At 47.5% G+C, this 16,904-nt stretch overlaps 2 protein-coding genes across 3 annotated transcripts; one reads left to right on the top strand and one right to left on the bottom strand.

Moving 5' to 3' along the window:
* The first annotated feature begins 7,315 nt into the window (after positions 1–7,315).
* Positions 7,316–11,923, top strand: LOC148877557 (protein INCREASED PETAL GROWTH ANISOTROPY 1-like). Its single transcript, XM_088942147.1, has 6 exons — positions 7,316–8,912; positions 9,326–9,457; positions 9,559–9,740; positions 9,827–9,938; positions 11,452–11,586; positions 11,688–11,923. Exons 1-6 carry the CDS (start codon positions 7,596–7,598, stop codon positions 11,814–11,816), a joined length of 2,007 nt encoding a protein of 668 aa, XP_088798273.1. The 5' UTR covers positions 7,316–7,595; the 3' UTR covers positions 11,817–11,923.
* Positions 11,065–15,413, bottom strand: LOC148877556 (uncharacterized). Of its 2 annotated transcripts, XM_088942146.1 has the most exons (3): positions 12,557–15,413; positions 11,960–12,234; positions 11,065–11,856 (listed from the first exon to the last, which is right to left on the bottom strand). In XM_088942146.1, exons 1-2 carry the CDS (start codon positions 14,915–14,917, stop codon positions 12,007–12,009), a joined length of 2,589 nt encoding a protein of 862 aa, XP_088798272.1. In that variant the 5' UTR covers positions 14,918–15,413; the 3' UTR covers positions 11,065–11,856; positions 11,960–12,006. The 2 variants fall into 2 exon arrangements, with proteins under 2 accessions (XP_088798272.1, XP_088798271.1); XM_088942145.1 differs by lacking the exon at positions 11,065–11,856 and having other exon boundaries at positions 11,892–12,234.
* Positions 15,414–16,904: the final 1,491 nt, after the last annotated feature.

The raw sequence follows: 16,904 nt of genomic DNA, 5'->3' as shown, positions 1-16,904 counted from the left end.
CGTCGGCCTCAGTGTTTTCTGACCTCGGGATTTGCCTGATGATGTGTGACTGGAAGTTGAGCAGGGCTTCTTTTACTTTGTCCAAATATGCGATCATGGAGAGATCGCATGCTTCGTACTCGCTGGTAACTTGGTTCACCACGAGCTGAGAATCGCTGCAGATGACCAAGTGTTTTGCCTTTACCTTTCGCGCTAGGTCCAGCCCGGCGATCAGTGCTTCGTACTCTGCCTCGTTGTTGGATGCCGCGAACTCAAAGCGTAGTGCGTATTCTAATTTTGTGCCACTCGGGCCGCACAAGACTATTCCAGCTCCGCTGCCTTGCCGGTTCGAGGAACCATCCACGTGAAGGATCCAGGGCTCCTCATCCCAGTTCATGCTTCGCCTGACCAGGAGAGATGCCACACTGGCTGCTACTTCACAGGGTTCAGAATCTATGGGCTCAGGAGCTCCGGGTTCGCCCGAACTGGGGACCTCGGGCTCGACCTGTGGGGCTTCGTGGCTGAAAGTGCACTCGGTGATAAAATCTGCCAAAGCTTGGGCCTTGACAGCGGTTATCGGTTTGTACTGGAGGTCGTACTCACTGAGTTCGATGGCCCATTTCGTCAGTCGACCAGAAACCTCGGGTTTGAGTAAAACTTGTCTAAGAGGTTTGTTAGTCAGGACGATGACGGTGTGAGCTTGGAAGTATGGGCGGAGTTTCTGAGCTGCTATTACTAGGGCGTATGCTAGTTTTTCTATCTCTGGGTACTTTGCCTCTGCTCCCTGCAAAATTTTACTAACAGAATAGATGGGTCGCTGGACCCGGTCTGTTTCTTTTATTAGTACCGAACCGATAGCCTCGTCGCTTGTCGAGAGGTACAGTTCTAAGACCTCGCCCACCTCGGGCCGGGCTAAGGTTGGCACACTAGCGAGGTAACCTTTTAGTTCGTCGAACGCGAGCTGACAGTCCTGGGTCCACTCGAACCCTTTGCCTTTGATTGCCTTGAAGAAGGGTAGGCAGCGGTCTGCTGACTTGGACAAGAAGCGGCTTAGAGCGACTATGCGGCCATTTAGCCTCTGAACCTCTTTTACTTTCCGATGTGGTGTCATATCTAGAATGGCTTTTATTTTGTCCGGGTTGGCCTCAATACCGCGCCGATTGACAATGTAGCCTAGGAACTTGCCCGAGGTGACGCCGAAGACACATTTGTTGGGGTTCAACATCATGCTAAACTGATGCAGGATTTGGAAAACAGAATCTAAGTCTTGTATTAATTCTTGTGAAAACTGAGTCTTGACGACCATGTCGTCTACATAGCACTCTATCTTCTTACCAATCAGGGGCCAAAATAGCCTATTTACAAGTCTTTGGAAAGTCGCCCCGGCATTTTTTAGTCCGAAGGACATGACCTTGTAGCAATACAGGCCGAACTCGGTTATGAAGCTGGTTTTTTCCTCATCGGATGGGTCCATCCTAACTTGGTTGTAGCCCGAGTAGGCGTCTAGGAAGCTTAGCAACTCGTTTCCCGAGGTTGCGTCCACTAGGCGGTCAATTCTGGGGAGGGAGAAGCAATCTTTCGGGCAAGCTTGGTTCAGGTCGGTATAGTCGACGCACATGCGCCACTTGCCGCTTGCCTTTTATACCAACACCGGGTTGGCCACCCAGCTCGGGTAATGGACTTCCCTTATGAAGTTTGCTGCGAGGAGCTTCTCGACCTCCTCGTCGACCGCTCTCCAGCGTTCTGGGGCTAAGTTGCGTTTCTTCTGTCTAACGGGTCTGACTACAGGGTCAGTCTTAAGTTTGTGAGTTATCAGTCCGGGGCTAATGCCGGGCAGGTCGGCCGCGGACCAGGCAAAAATATCTAAATTTTGAAGTAAAAAATTCACCAGTTCGGTTCGAAGGGGGTCCTCGATGGAAGCTCCGATGCTTAGTGTGCGAGCTGGGTCCGTAGCTGAAGTCGGGATTGCGACAGTTTCCTCCATGGGCGAAGCTCGTTCCTCACCTTGCTCCGCAGACCGCTCCAGTTTAAGGTCGTCGGCCGCCTTGGTTTTTCCCTTCAGGGCGGCAACATAACACTTGCGGGACTCGAGCTGGTCGCCCCGCGCTACCCCTACACCGAAGTCCGTAGGGAACTTCATGGCCAAATAGTAGGTGGAGACCGCCGCCCGTAGGATATGTGTGATCGGCCGCCCTATTATGGCATTGTATGGGGAGGGGGTCGCGACTACCAGAAAATCATGGTTGAGTCTAACTACACAAGGCCATGTGCTGACTTCCACAGGGACAGTTACTTTTCCGAGGGGCCTGACTTCCTCTCCGTTGAAACCCACCAGGGGAGTGTTCGCGGGCTTTAGCTCGCTCCTCTGTAACTGCAACTGATCAAATGCTGATTTGAAGAGGATGTCCGCTGAGCTACCTGAATCTACGAGTACGCGCCTGACCTCGAAGTCGCTGATTCTTAGTTTAATGACAAGCGCGTCATCATGGGGGTAGTGGACCCCTCGCGTGTCGTCCTCGGTGAAGAAGATTGGTTTTTCGGTCTTTGGTCTCTTTGGGGGGTTCCGTTCTTCGAGGGCCGCTTCGCGAACTGAAGTCCGGGCTACTGCCGAGGTACACCCCGCTATCACCGAACCTCCCACTATTACATGGATGGTTCCCCGAACTGGCCTCTCTTCCGGAGGCTGCTTCTGCGACGGTTCGGCAGGTCTGTTGCTAGACTTGGGGGGATCCTTTTCGTGCTCCCCTTGTCGACCTGCCTTATTGTTATTATTGTTGTGCTGTACAAAGTTTCTCAAGTATCTGCGACGGATGAGCCCCTCTATCTCGTCCCGGAGGTTATTACACTGTTTGGTGCTATGACCATGGTCTCTATGGAAACTACAATACAAATTCTTATTTCTCTCGTTCGGATTTCCCTTTAGGCGAGGTGGCCACTTAACATACGGGGCATCTTTGATCGTCATTAAGATCTCCGTCCGCCTCGTGTTTAACGGCGTGTAGTCCGTCCGAACTGCTAGGGGGGCCCGGAACGACTGGTTCGGCTTCAGCTCCCGGGTTGGGTTTTTTATATTCACCGGGTTCGAGAGCTCGCCTTCTCTCTTTCTTTTCTCGTTCTCGCCCTCGGTTCGTTGGTTGATTTCTTCCTCTGTCCTCATGAACTTATCCGCGAGTTTGAGGAATTCGGCCACGGTTGCGGGTTGGTTGGCCACCATGTGCCATTTGAATTCTTTGTGCGTCACCCCTCTTTTGGCTGCCGCGAGCTGTACTGCGGGGTCCAACCGCGGGATCTGCAAGCATGCTTCGTTGAATCGCTTGATGTAGCCCTGGATGGATTCTCCTTCTCTTTGGACTACTCCGAAGATGCTTTCCTCTGTTCTGGGGCACCGCTGGCTGGTGACGAAGTGTGTGGTGAAGACTTGCACGAACTGGGCCCAGCACTTTATCGACCTGGGGGCCAGGTTCCTGTACCAAGTGCGGGCTACCCCCCTGAGGGTGGTGGTAAAGGCCACGCACATGCACGATTCGCTGGCCCTGGCGAGGTGCATTTGGGACTGAAAGGCGTCAACGTGGTCGTTGGGGTCGAAGGACCCGTCGTACTTGTCTAGAGGTGGGAGCTTGAAGTCTCTGGGTAAGGGGACCGCCAGGAGTTCCGATGCCAGGGGGAAGGAACCGAGAGAACCGGGGCAGCCCCTACCTCGTCCGAGCTCGTGTCTTTGCCTCTGAACTCCGACAAGGCACGGGTGGCGGTTCAGCGACTTCGCCGGCGCCTTCGCCGTTGAGCGGGCCTTGTACTAGCGCTGCTGGCCTCCGTGTTACCGAGCTCGATGGGCCCGAAATGCTGGTAGTCTACCGCCAGGGCGCTGAATCGGTTTTCGGTGAGCGAGAGCTCGGGCTTGGAGCGCCGGGGTGCCGACCTCGCGGGCGAGGTTCCCGACCCGCCTGCGGGTTGCGAGGCGGGGATGACATTTTTCTCTCTTTGGCCTGGGGACGAGGCATGGCTGTTGGGGTGGTTCTGGGGGCCGGGAGGCCTTCGCCTGGTGGGGGCGTCCATCCTGCGGGGATGCCTTGACCGGCCTCGGAGCGGGGTGGCGAGGCGGAAGTAGTGGTTGGTTCAGTGGTAGTTGGGGGAACTGTTGTTGATAGTGATACTGGGAGATGTTGTGCAGTACTTGGTGCTGGTGAAGCTGGTGCTGCTGGAACTGTTGCATTTGGGCTTGCATTGCCCGCATGCACTGCATCAGGTCCTCCAACCGGTTTTGGCTGGTTGCCAGGGGGACGACAGTCGGTTCAGTGAAGGTTGTCTCAATGGGGAGAGGAAAGGGGATGCTTGTGGTAGGAGGGTTTACGGGTGCCACTACTTGTGGCGCGCTCAAGCTGGGGATCCCATCCGCCGAAAGGGGGATGGTGAACTGTCCAACGCACACCACGGGGACTTGAAGTTGTTCCCCGGTGGCGTTTGTCTCCGTGCCACGTCCGATGTTGCTGGAGGAGGCCATGAGTGTTGGGTTTTTTTTTTTTGAAGAAAAGGGGTTATCGAAGTTTGGAGGGAGGCTTTTTGAAGCGTTTTCCCACAGACGGCGCCAATTGATGGAGCGCGATCCGGCCGGTCTTAGCTGTCCGCGGCCTTGCTTCCGAACGGGGTAGCAGGGAACCTGAAACGGAGGAGATGGGGAAGCTCCGGGGGGAACCCGGTGTAGAGGCTCCAAAGCTCAAGTTAGAATCCTTCAAAAGCAAGGTAATGCCAGATAGTGCAAAGTTTGCATACCTCTGTTGTCGGGGGGCAGGGGGCTCTTATATTCACTTCGTGCACTCGTCCCAAGGCCCTTGTCAGGACAGGTATGATTACCCTTGTGCTTGTCAATTCGGCCGTCGTCCTTTCTGCTGAGACAGAACCGTCACTGCCTAACCATCTATCTAACTGGAGATGGCGGTGTCAGTGGTGGTGGCAGGTGGCTGTTTAGAGTGCTGCCGCCAAACGTCAGATCCCAAGTCAGTCAGGCGCGGCGCCCTCGGGCACGAACTTCCTTAGTGTCAGGCATGGTACGACTTGTTTGGTTTTGGTGCCAGGTGACGCGAAGTGCTGAGCGAGGCGGTCTTGAGCTCGGAGGTATCTATAGGGCAGGTCAGTTCGGCGAAATGTATCCCGAGCTGTTACAAGGGTCAGTTCGGCGAGGTGTACCCCGGGCTGTTACAAGGGTCAGTTCGGCGAAGTGTATCCCGAGCTGTTACAAGGTGGGTCAGTTCGGCGAGGTGTATCCCGAGCTGTTACAGTGGGTCAGTTCGGCGAAGTGTATCTCAAGCTGTTACAAAGGGTGAGTTCGGGCCCCCGGTAGGGAGTTCAGTCCGCTCGTGTCCCCTTGTTCCTGCCTAGGCTTGGCCCCTTTTACCGAGATGTTGTTTCTGCCACATGTCACGTAACAAAGAGGTCGGGCCAAATCTTCATTCATCAATTTGTATTTCTAATCCTTCCAAACTAAACCGAAGGAACAAAACATCGGTCAAATTAAAAGCAACACTGACACGGTTGAAAACCATACGAGTGCAATAGAGGTAAAGAAATGCAATAATGAGAGGGTTTTGGTACAACTCTGCACGTAACCTCTTATGCTCGAGCTCCACCTTCTGCCCTACCGTTTATGGGTACTAAAGTTAGAGCCTGGGGGACAAGCCCCAGCCTCCTGAAAACTATGTACCGAAGGGTCGCATTTCAATTAAGGGTCCCTTCACATGCTGAGCTGCATTTATATCACCATTAGGTTGTTGTCAGGTTGGACTTATTCTAAATGCAAGATAAAAGCACTTCCCATCAGGCTAACCTGGGTAATTACAGTGGAGCAACTGCGTTTCCCTCATTGGAATGCAAAACCCAGAAAGGGTAAATAAGACCAGAAACCCACAAATTCAACAGTAGACTAATATCCTTGATGCAATTTACTCTAATGAATTAGTTCTATCTAAGATGCTTTGGGGTTGCCTTTTCCTCTGCATTTACTGGTTTTGTGTAAGTCTTATCTTACTACAGGGCCTACTGCAGGCAGTTGCAGCCCAGTGTTCAGTAATAATAATGTTGGACTAACATTCTGTCAATGGTTCATGGACTTACATAACCCATGAGAATGGGGTTGTTCAGGCAGCTTGGCTTGTACGGTTTTCCAGCTAAGTAACCCATGGGCCCAAAATTTGGAGAGGTCGGAACTCAGGATTGGTGAAGGAAATGGAATATGGGTGGGTTAATGAATGATGAATTGATGAAGAAGATGATGATACACAAAACAAAACAAAAACCCTATGCTATTATAACGAGGACCATCTGGTTTGGGTTACGACCACACGAATTGAATAGCTGCCAAAACCAAGTCAGGGTTCAGGAACCAGGACAGAAGAATTCAGAAATGGCCTTGGCCTCTCCTTCTCATTAGTCATTACCCAGTAACTCACTCAACGGATCAACTGTTTCATCTTTTCTCTCTCTCTCTCTCTCTCTCTCTCTCTCTCTCTCTCTCTCTCAGTCTTCACCTCCAAGGATTCCCTGATTTTGCTGCAACACTCTACTCTGAGTAGAGAATCCTGTCGTTCGACCGGTCAACGATTGGTATTCGATACATTGCAGACACGCACAGAATTGAATTGTAATCTGTAGAGTCAAAGTGTCAGTAAACTCTAACAATCTCGACCATGGGATCTTGATCATCAAGTCCTACATACAATAATCTATCTCCAAAAGACAAGTCTCTCTCCCTTACATTTGATCATGGATTCTTACCTTCCTTGGCAGCGCTGCGCATGGACCATTAGACATTAATCCCACTCGGCCCATTAAATTTGCAATCCCTTTAGCAACGGGTGGGCTGCGCCCATTTTGGGTCGTGGGAGTGGGACAAACCCGGACCACTTCCAATCAGGACCCTTCTTGTTTTAATTCATTCCTTTTGAGTTTTGGCTACCCAAAAAAAAAAAAGAAATTCCATTCTTTTCTTTCAAGTTTCAACTGATCTTTGCTTGGCATACAAATTATAGAATGTTCTCGATAAATTAATTAAAATTATATTCAATTAATTAAAAAAAGGGAACGGGGGGCCCACAAGAATTCATCCATCCATCCACCCACCCATCACGTGTACGGTGCGTGAGACAGGGCCCATCGACAATGATGGCCCCCCAGGCCCAATCATCGTATAATATACCGCCATCAGTCAATTCAAATGTAACAAAATATCGCAATATATTACGAAACATATCGCGATAAATTTGTTGCGTGTCATTTTACTAACCCTACCGTTACAAAACTGGGAATGTGGGATGCCTCTAATTTCCACTACTGCCCCCACTCACTTAACATTAACTTCTTCATTTATAATTTCCGATTTCATCCGTCGATCCGAGAAGAGAAGTAGGACCGTTCCTCGTCATCTCGCTCTCTCTCTGTAAAAAAACAAAACCAGAAAAGAGAAAGGGAAAACTTCTCTTACGAGATAATGATGTCTTCTGGAGCTTTCGTTTCTAGCTATTCCGTCGGATCAGAAACGAAAGATTAAGAACAAGAAGGAAGAAGTTCGAACCAGAGAGAAAGGATAGAGCTTTCCAGCCTCTCTCGCCTTTGGCTCTCGGTTCAGAATGGTTGCAGGTAAGGTTAAAGCGGCAATGGGATTGCAGAAATCCCCTGCAGCCCCAAAACCAGAGACCCCCAAGTATTGCCCGTCTCCTTCTGCCAATGCTCCTAGTTCTGCTAAATCTTCGCCCAAGCCTCGTTCCTTTGGCGTCTACTTCCCTCGCTCTTCTGCTCAAGTCCAGCCTCGTCCGCCCGACGTTTCCGAACTCGTTCGTCTCGTCGAACAGTTGCGCGAGAAGGAATCTCGCCTCAGAACGGAGCTGCTCGAGCATAAGCTTTTGAAGGAGACTGCAGCAATTGTTCCGTTTTTGGAGAGCGAAATCTCGTCAAAGGACGCGGAGATTGAGAAGTCTGCCAAGACGATCGAGAGTTTGGAATCTGAAAATGAGAGGTTGAGGCGCGAACTAGAGAGCTTGCGGGCGAGGATCGATGACGACACGAAGGAAAGTGAAAAGAAGAGCTTGGAAGTTGAGAATGAGAGATTAAGACGAGAGCTGGAGAGCTTACAAATGAAGATGGATGTAGACCTGAAAGTAACGGAAAAGAAAGCGAAGGAAATGGAGCAGGAGATTGCGGAACTTAAGAGAACTGTTTCGGAGTATAGCCGAACGGTATCGAAGAGGTTTTTATGCAGAGATTCGGTCGAGGACGAATGTTCTTCATCCCAGAGGTTTCAGGGACTAATCGATGTGTCTGCGAGGTCGAATCTAATGAAGAACTTGAAGAGGGGCCAGAAATCAACGGAAGTTGCTTCGAATCTAGAAACTCAGAAAGTTGAAATTGCAGATCGGAAGAAAGAAGATGCAGAGAGCGAACGACTGCAGCAGTCTCGCTGCAATGCGGAAGAAGTTTCCGAAATATCGGAATCTACAATCCCTTCCGTGAAATCGAGAGCTCCTAGAGTCCCAAAACCCCCGCCGAGACCTTCCTCGTCAGCTTCATTGTCGTTATCGTCACAACCGACTTCAGCGCCATCCTCACCAACGTCGTCATCATGCTCGACATCTTCCACGATTGCAGAGGGCAAAATGCCAACGGTAACCATTAAGAAACCGCCGGCAATTCCGCCTCCTCCGGTTCCACCTCCCCCGCCTGCGAAGGCAGCACCGCCGCCACCACCACTGCCACCATTATCGGCGAAGGGGCTGAAAACGGCAGCAGCAAAGGTGAGGCGAATTCCGGAGGTGGTAGAGTTCTATCACTCCCTGATGCGAAGAGATTCAAGGAGGGAATCTGGCGCCGGCCTCTCCGATGTTCCGGCGGCGGCGAACGCGCGAAACATGATCGGCGAAATCGAGAACCGTTCCACTCACTTGCTCGCTGTAAGTCCCTGTACCTTCTGTACCGGGTTGTCCGTTTCAATATTACGAAATTGCCACTAACAGCAACAGTAGGTCAGTGATAATAATCGAAATGACTATACTACCCCTATGGTTTTGTGTTACGTGCCTGTGCGTAAAGGGGTGATAGTGTTGACTCCCTATTGCGGTTCTGCCTATTCACTTTTCAGCCTCTCTAGATTTTCTGATAAAATTGCCCTTGGTGTTTTGGACCAGCTGTAGATTCGAGGATCTCGAGGGGCATTTAGCATTTTCCTTTTCTGAGTTCTTTGCTTCCTTCGGAGGCAAACTGGTTCAAAAACAATGAAACCAGGCTTTTTAGGGTATTTCTGGAATTTTCAAGTTCTAATACTCTCTCTCTCTCTCTCCCCTCTGCGTCGACCTTGGTTATACAGATAAAGACAGACGTGGAGACTCAAGGGGATTTTATACGTTTCTTGATAAAGGAAGTTGAAAACGCTGCGTTTACAGACATCGAAGACGTGGTCCCCTTCGTCAAGTGGCTCGACGACGAGCTTTCTTACCTGGTAAGGTTTTTTCCCCAATCCCATTTTATATGAAGAAACAAAATCACACACAAATTCCCGGAATCTGCTCTGACAATGTCGTTGCGTTTCTTCTCAAACAGGTCGATGAAAGGGCAGTTCTGAAGCACTTCGATTGGCCGGAGCACAAGGCCGACGCATTGCGAGAGGCTGCCTTCGGCTACTGTGATCTCAAGAAGCTCGAAGCCGAGGCTTTGTCCTTCTGCGACGACAGTCGCCAACCGTGCGGTCCGGCACTCAAGAAGATGCAAGCTCTGCTAGAAAAGTAAAACCTTCTTCCCATTTCTCATCTGAAATTGTTAAAATAAAGATGAATCAACGAAATCACTCCTTGGTGTTTTCCAATAACAGATTAGAGCACGGAGTGTACAATCTATCACGTATGAGAGAATCAGCAACAAACCGATACAAAGGATTTCATATTCCCACGGATTGGATGCTTGAAACTGGATTTGTTATCCAGGTAAATTGCGCTTCCCCGACCTCCCCTTCCGTTTAGTGGTATGCTGTATTCTTTATCAAGATTATAAAAATAACGAGTATATATTATTCGTGATGGACGGTGGATGTTGAGAGACTGTTCATCCACGTCAGGTCATGCAAATACAGACAATTCTGAAATCCGATTTGCTAATACAAATAGCAAGTGTAGGTGGTCCCTGTTTGGTTGACATTGACCAAAAGAGTGATTTTATTTAGCGTTAGCAAAATGCCAACAGGAGACAAAGGGAGTTTGGCTTATTTACTCGACGCACGCGCGAACGAGAAGGCGCACACACCCATAGACCATTGTCTGCACTTCTCTTATCTAAAATTTGGATCCAATGCAGAGAATCCCATACTCTGATCACCATTAATTGGTTCCTCTGTAGATCTACACTCTAAACTTGGTCTGACCTGGTTTAGTGAAAACTCGTCAAACCAACCAGGTTGTTTTGTGGGCTTTATTATATTGCTATTAAAATAGTAGTATTTGGGGGTCAGGTTCCATACCTCCATACCTTTTAATATTATACGTGGGTCCCATATCTTCCCCCCACCGGAAGTAACCATTTGATCTGTTGGAGTCCTTAATGTGAGGACCGAAGAGTGGTCCCAAAACCCAAATGTCTGTATAGTTACGTCGCATTCTACTTTTTGGCTTTGCATGATTTTGATGGCTGCAATTCTGTTCAATAAAGTTAGTCTTCTTACCTTATTTCAGCATAAAATCATATTTGTATCTATAAAAAAGAAAGAGAAATAGGAAACTTTGCTGTATGCTCTCTATCAATTTTGATGGGTCACCAACAACCTCCTACCCTAATCTTTTCGATCACACAGAAGTAATGGCAAGTTGACATAGAATTTTGAAGGCTTCCCTTTTGCATCGGTGTCAAGGATGAATTCCTGATTTCATAGCTTAAGGATGAATTGTTCTGGAACAAGAGACCGGTATAGTTTCACAAGGCTAGGTTTGGAAGGAGCACAAATACAAATATGTAGAATGTAAATCCTTATATTTTATATTATTTTGTTTGTATTTACATCATATATATCTGTACTTTTTCCAAACTGAGCCTATACTAATAGCAAACATAACCATCAAATCTAGAAAGCAATTTTTTTTGATAAAAAAAGGAGAAAGAAAGTTCATAAATAGAGAATACAGAAGTTGAACATAATTTATCAAAAAATGAAAAAAAATACAAAACTTAAACACTAGTCCCCTTTTCAATACTCAAGAGTTTACAATTAAGCCAGATATCTAATGAAATTACTATTGAAATAAAATTTATTTTAAAGGGGTGTTCATGGATTAGTTCCATTCCTATTGTGCGGAAAGCAAATAACAAGCGTAAATTACTTTGAGAGTTACATTATGCACTTCCCTGGTGCTTAGTTTCATTTGTCGACATCTTGATATGCTTATATGGTTCAACTGGTTAGAGAAATCTGAATTTGCTAAACTATGTATCGGAATCCAATGGACGCAGATCAAGCTAGCATCCGTGAAATTGGCAATGAAGTACATGAAGAGAGTATCTGCTGAGCTGGAAGCTGTCGGTGGTGGTCCAGAGGAAGAAGAGCTTATGCTTCAAGGCGTAAGGTTTGCGTTTCGGGTACATCAGGTAAAAAGTGAAAAACAAATGTCTCTTCTGCTCAACAATTTCATTGACCTCGTTGATTCTAAATTTCTATTTGCTTTTGTTACTCTTCTATGTTTCACCAGTTCGCCGGAGGATTTGATGTTGAAACAATGCGCGCATTCCAGGAGTTGAGAGACAAAGCTAGATCATGTCATATACAGAGTCAAAACCAGCAGCAACAGAAGCTCGTTTGCAGGTCTACACCTTGCTAACCTGTAGCAAACCAATTTCTGTAGCACTACCAGTTTTTTCCTGTAAAGATACGAACACCACGCTTGCTATAAGCATTTTTAGCAATTTAAATTCAAATTTATTCAAACATCTTCCATCTACAACAAAGGACACGCTATTATACCTTTCTGTATATTCCTATCTCTAAAAACCAGGACTACATATCCAGGTCTACTCATGCTTAGTCTCATCCCCAGGCTCCTGGCCTATAACGATGTCTTTAGCGCATTGTGCAATTTCAACAACAGTTTCGCCAACAGCACTCAATAATCCACCTTCATCCTCCTCTTGCTTGGTTTCTTCAGTAGGTCCGCTCTGTATTCCCACCGTCTCTTTAAATTTTGTAGCAATATCTTGATCCTCCCCTCCTTTGCCCTCGGCCATTGCTGCAAACTTTTCCTGTAGAGAGAACCCATTTAACTTCAGTTTTCTTATTAACAATAATCAAGGGTCATAAAATATAACAGCTAAACATACTAATATAGGCTCCGACAGTTGGGTAAACATTAGTTACACCAGCCACAGTTAAGGTCCACATCTTCATGGGTGTAAAAGTATCCACTGGATTCTAGTAATTTACTCTATTGCTGGCATTTGCAAATGCGATGCAGAAACAGTGAAAAATCAAGTTATCTTCTGTGTTGTAAAAAAAGAAAATGGACGCAAAAATGCTGCAAGTTCTATTTTTAGTTATACTGTAAATGATGATGAAAAAGAATACCCGTATTTCAGATGGTTGGTTAGCTTCTATTTCTTTCTTCGCTGTGTACAGCGCAGCTGCGTTAGCTGCGAGAGCCGCTTTCTCAGATGCATAGCGCGCTGCGGCCCAACCTGTTTTTGCTGCTGCATCCTTTGCTTCCACAGCTTTCTGGCCAGCTAACCCTCCTACCTTCTTACTACTTTCAAGCGTGACATCCTTGGCTACCGCTGCCTTCTCACCGGTGTAACTTGCAATGCTTTGGCTAACTCTCCCGGCGGTGTCCACGGCTGTATCCTTCGCTTCCACGGTTTTCTGGCCAGCTAAACCTCCTACCTTTTTACTGTTTTCAAGCGTGACATCCTTGGCTACCGCTGCTTTCTCACCGGCATAACTTGCAATACTGTTGCTAATGCTCAAGGCGGTGTCCTTGGCTTTCACGGCCGCCTGCAGTGTGTAGTCCATGGCAGTTTTACCAGCAGCGGCGACGGTATCCTTTGCACCAACATAGCTTTGCTGAGACTTGTCTTTGATATTATCATTGCCTTGTTGACCCTCCTCTGGACCGGTGACCTCACTAGTGGGGCCTTTCTCAGGTCTAGGCTCGTCTTCCCTTTGAACATTTTGCGTGGTAGTGTCTTCGTTTCCAGTATTCTTCTGTCCAACATAGCTAGAAATATTGTTGCTCACACCCACGGCAGTGTCCTTGGCTTTCAGAGCCGCCTGCTGCGTATAGTCCATAGCAGTCTTGCTAGCTCCAGCGATTATATCCTTTGCAGCAACAGAGCCTTGCTGAGACTTCTCTTCGTTATTATCATGGTCTTGTTGACCCTCTCCAGATTGTGCCCCCCTTTGAACTCTCTGCGCGGAAGCATCTTTGTTTTCAGCACTCTTCTCTCCCATATAGTTTGCAATATTCTTGCCATTGCTCACGGCCGTGTCCTTGGCTTTTGCAGCCCCCTGCAGCGTGTAGTCCATAGCATTTTTACTAGCACCAGCGATGGTATCCTTTGCAGCAGCATAGACCTGCTGAGACTTCTCTGTAGTATTATCATTGCCTTGTTGGCCCTCTTCTGGCCTAGTGACCTCGTTGGTGGGGCCTTTCTCCGGTCCAGACTCGGTTTTCCTTTCTTTGTTTTCGGCATTCTTCTCTCCCATATAACTTGCAACACTCTTGCCCACGTTCGCGGCTGTGTCCTTTGCTCGCGTGGCCACCTGTAGAGAGTAGTCCATGGCAGTCTTGCCAGCACCAGCGATGGTATCCTTTGCAGCAACATATCCCTGCTGTTGAGACTTCTCTTTGTTATTATCATGTACTTCATGGCCTTGTTGACACCCTTCTGGACCGGTGAGCTCGTTGGTGGTGCGATTTTTTTCCGGTCCAGATGTGGTCTCCCTTTGAACTCTCTGCGTGGCGGTGTCTTTGTTTTCAGCGTTCTTCTCTCCCACAGAGCTTGCAATACTCTTGCCAACGTTCACGGTTGTGTCCTTGGCTTGTGCCGCCTCTTGCAGAGTGTAATCCATAGCAGTCTTGCCAATACCAGCGATGGTATCCTTTGCACCAACATATCCCTGCTGCTGAGCCTGAGACTTCTCTTTGTTATTATCATCATAATAGCCTCGTTGATCCTCTTCTGGGCGGGTGACCCCGGTAATGGAGCCTTTCTCCGTTCCATGCTCTGCCTCCCTTTGAACTCCCTGCTGGCGTGTCATCGCAACCAACTCCTTGGCCTTCTCATTTAGCTTTTCCGCTCTCCTCCTGATGGCCTCTGCAGAAGCCTGTTGTGCTATTGTTTGGTAATTTCCCATGTCCTGAGCTGTGGGTTGTTCTTTCTCGCTACGCCCTCCTTTATCGCCAGTTATACTTGATGCTCTCTGTTTCTCTCCACGAGCTTCTTCTGCAGCAGAGAATCTCGATTCCTTCCATTCATCAGATTGAGTGTCTCTTGTACCAGCCAATTTTGAGTCTCTTTCTTTTCCAACACTTTCCATTTTTCCGATTGGTTTTATTCCACCTACATCGACTCTGCCAGTAAGACTACCTTGCCCGGAATGGACTTCGTTCTTTGTGGTACCTGCAACACCTTGTGACTCTCTTCCTTGCTCAGCAACCACATCAACGTTGCCTGTATTACTTTGCTGCAGCGGGCCTCCGTGATGGCCAACTTTGGCAATACCGAATGGCTCTCTTCCTTCCTTGAAACGGGCTTCCGCTTGGCTGACTTTGCCAGAATGAGAATCATAGTTACCAAGGTCAGGTTCTCTGACTTTCTCGGCAAGAGATTCGAAGTGCTGAGTCATCTTGGGAACCCTTTCTTTCTCAACATGAACTTCGTCTCGATCAGCTGTGATTAAATCACTCCTGATAGCTTGCTCAGAAGCCATATTATGATATTATTTCGGTGGGTATGCTCTGGTAATGGATTTGCTGAGTGTAAACGAAGTTCATAGAACAGAGAGGGTGGAGGAAGATGTCTTAAAAGCTCATGGTGGTGGCGGTTTGATTCAAGAGGTTGTTGATACGTGTCCCCTACTTTGGTTACGTGTTTTTGAGCCGTAGCTTTAGGGAGCTGGATCAACTCACACGTGGGATATATCAGGAAGAAACTTGATGCATGCACCAACAAATGGATGGTCGATGGTTGGGTTTATCCACCATCCTTATTCCTTTGGTGGACCCCAATATACAATGCTAACTGGCCCATAACTTGTCAGTCCACGAGGTTTCCTTGGAACTTGGCGAAAGAAGAAATGAAGTGGAAACTCCACAGCCACTTGTCAAAAGGACAATATGTTCAAGTCCTCGGCGTAACAACATTGAAGGTCAGAAAGCAAAATGTAAAGGAAAAGAATTGACACCTTTGAACTACCAAAAAGGAATCGTTATTAAAAGGATTTGGGCTCTAATGGGGCCATGGTTAAAACGCAATCGAGCTATGATACCTTTCAAGATTGAAAACACGATGTCTGCACATTACAGTACACTAGCAAGTTCATTCCTTGGCCCTGGTTTGTGTGTGATGCAATTTGATTTGCAGTGGTGCAAAAGTATGGGAGTGCAATTGATTTAAGCAATGTTGTAAGCCTGGGCCTGGATTGGATGGAACCTGAAAAAGGAACCGTGGCCTTTTGGGTCCTGGTTAAATGACAGATTTCATGTGTTTTATGGGCTGAATGGGTCGACTGCTTGATTAACCAAACCGAAACCGGGACATGTGGAACATTCCGATTTTTACTCTGATATCAATCTTAGATCATTCGGTTTGAGTGCAAATTCTGCTTATTTTCCGTTTATATTCGTGTACCCTTTTCGTATATTTGCAGTGCAGATTAATTAAAATAAAACTACCAAAGTTTGCATTTTTTATTCATTTATGCTATTGTGCTACTTTCAAATTGAGCCTAAAGCTTAATTTGGAAAGAATATAAATACAAATATATTCAAAGTAATATAAAATAGTTAAGGTTAATATATACACTAATATATATACTCTAATATAAAATAGGGTAAATTATATAAGCTAATATAAAATAGGGTAAATTATAAAGACCTCCTTCCGTTAATATTCGGTTCAGTTAACTTTGAAAAAATTTTCATCGGAGTGTTTAAATTTTTTAAATGTCCTCACTATCCTTTTTAAACTGTTAACGAAGGACGATGGAATCCCGCCGGAGAAAAAGTTCCCCTGCAAATATAAATTGTGGAAGTCCGTGCGTACATGCGGCTAGATCGGACGGCAATGGACCGGTGAGAGCATTAAGCCGGAGGATAAGCGTGTGGAGCTGCATCAGATTTCCGAAGACTCCTACTAGAATTTGGCCGATGAGTCCGTTGCCAGGAAGACGCAAGATGGTGACTCGGTTGTTCTCGCAAGTAATGCTTTGGCACCGACAAGGACTTTGCTCGGTCGTGTTCCACAAGAACGACCTTCCACCGACAGCCAACCGGAGGGCGATGAGCGCCGTCTGTTCCGCTGCAAGATCTGATTTTCCGACAGTTGTGTTCCACAAGAGCGACCTTCCACCAACAGCCATCTGGAGGGCAACGAGCGTCGTCCGTTCCGCTGCAAGATCTCATTTTCCGAGAGGAAAGAAAACCAGCGACGAGTGCCGTCATTCCGTTGCAAGATACTTCATGCTTCGCCTGATCTCTACTACAACCACAATCAGACGCTTTCCGCATCCATCAATATCCCGCCGTAGAGATAGGCAAAGCACGCCAGGCCTTTAGAGGAAGAGGCTCTTCATTTTCTTCTCAGAGACCGGAACACGAGTCAAACTCACAATCTCGAGCGAGTGATGGGAACACAATAAAGATTAAAGCTTAAAAGGGCAACGTGTAAAACCAGAGCTTTTATCGTTTGCTTTTCTT

This window comes from Nelumbo lutea, chromosome 1 (assembly GCF_056320005.1).
Source record: "Nelumbo lutea isolate HS-2025 chromosome 1, American lotus-T2T, whole genome shotgun sequence".
In the NCBI taxonomy this organism is placed as follows: domain Eukaryota; kingdom Viridiplantae; phylum Streptophyta; class Magnoliopsida; order Proteales; family Nelumbonaceae; genus Nelumbo; species Nelumbo lutea.
The sequence above is the reverse complement of the archived record's forward strand: the minus strand, read 5'-3'. Positions and strand labels throughout refer to the sequence as shown.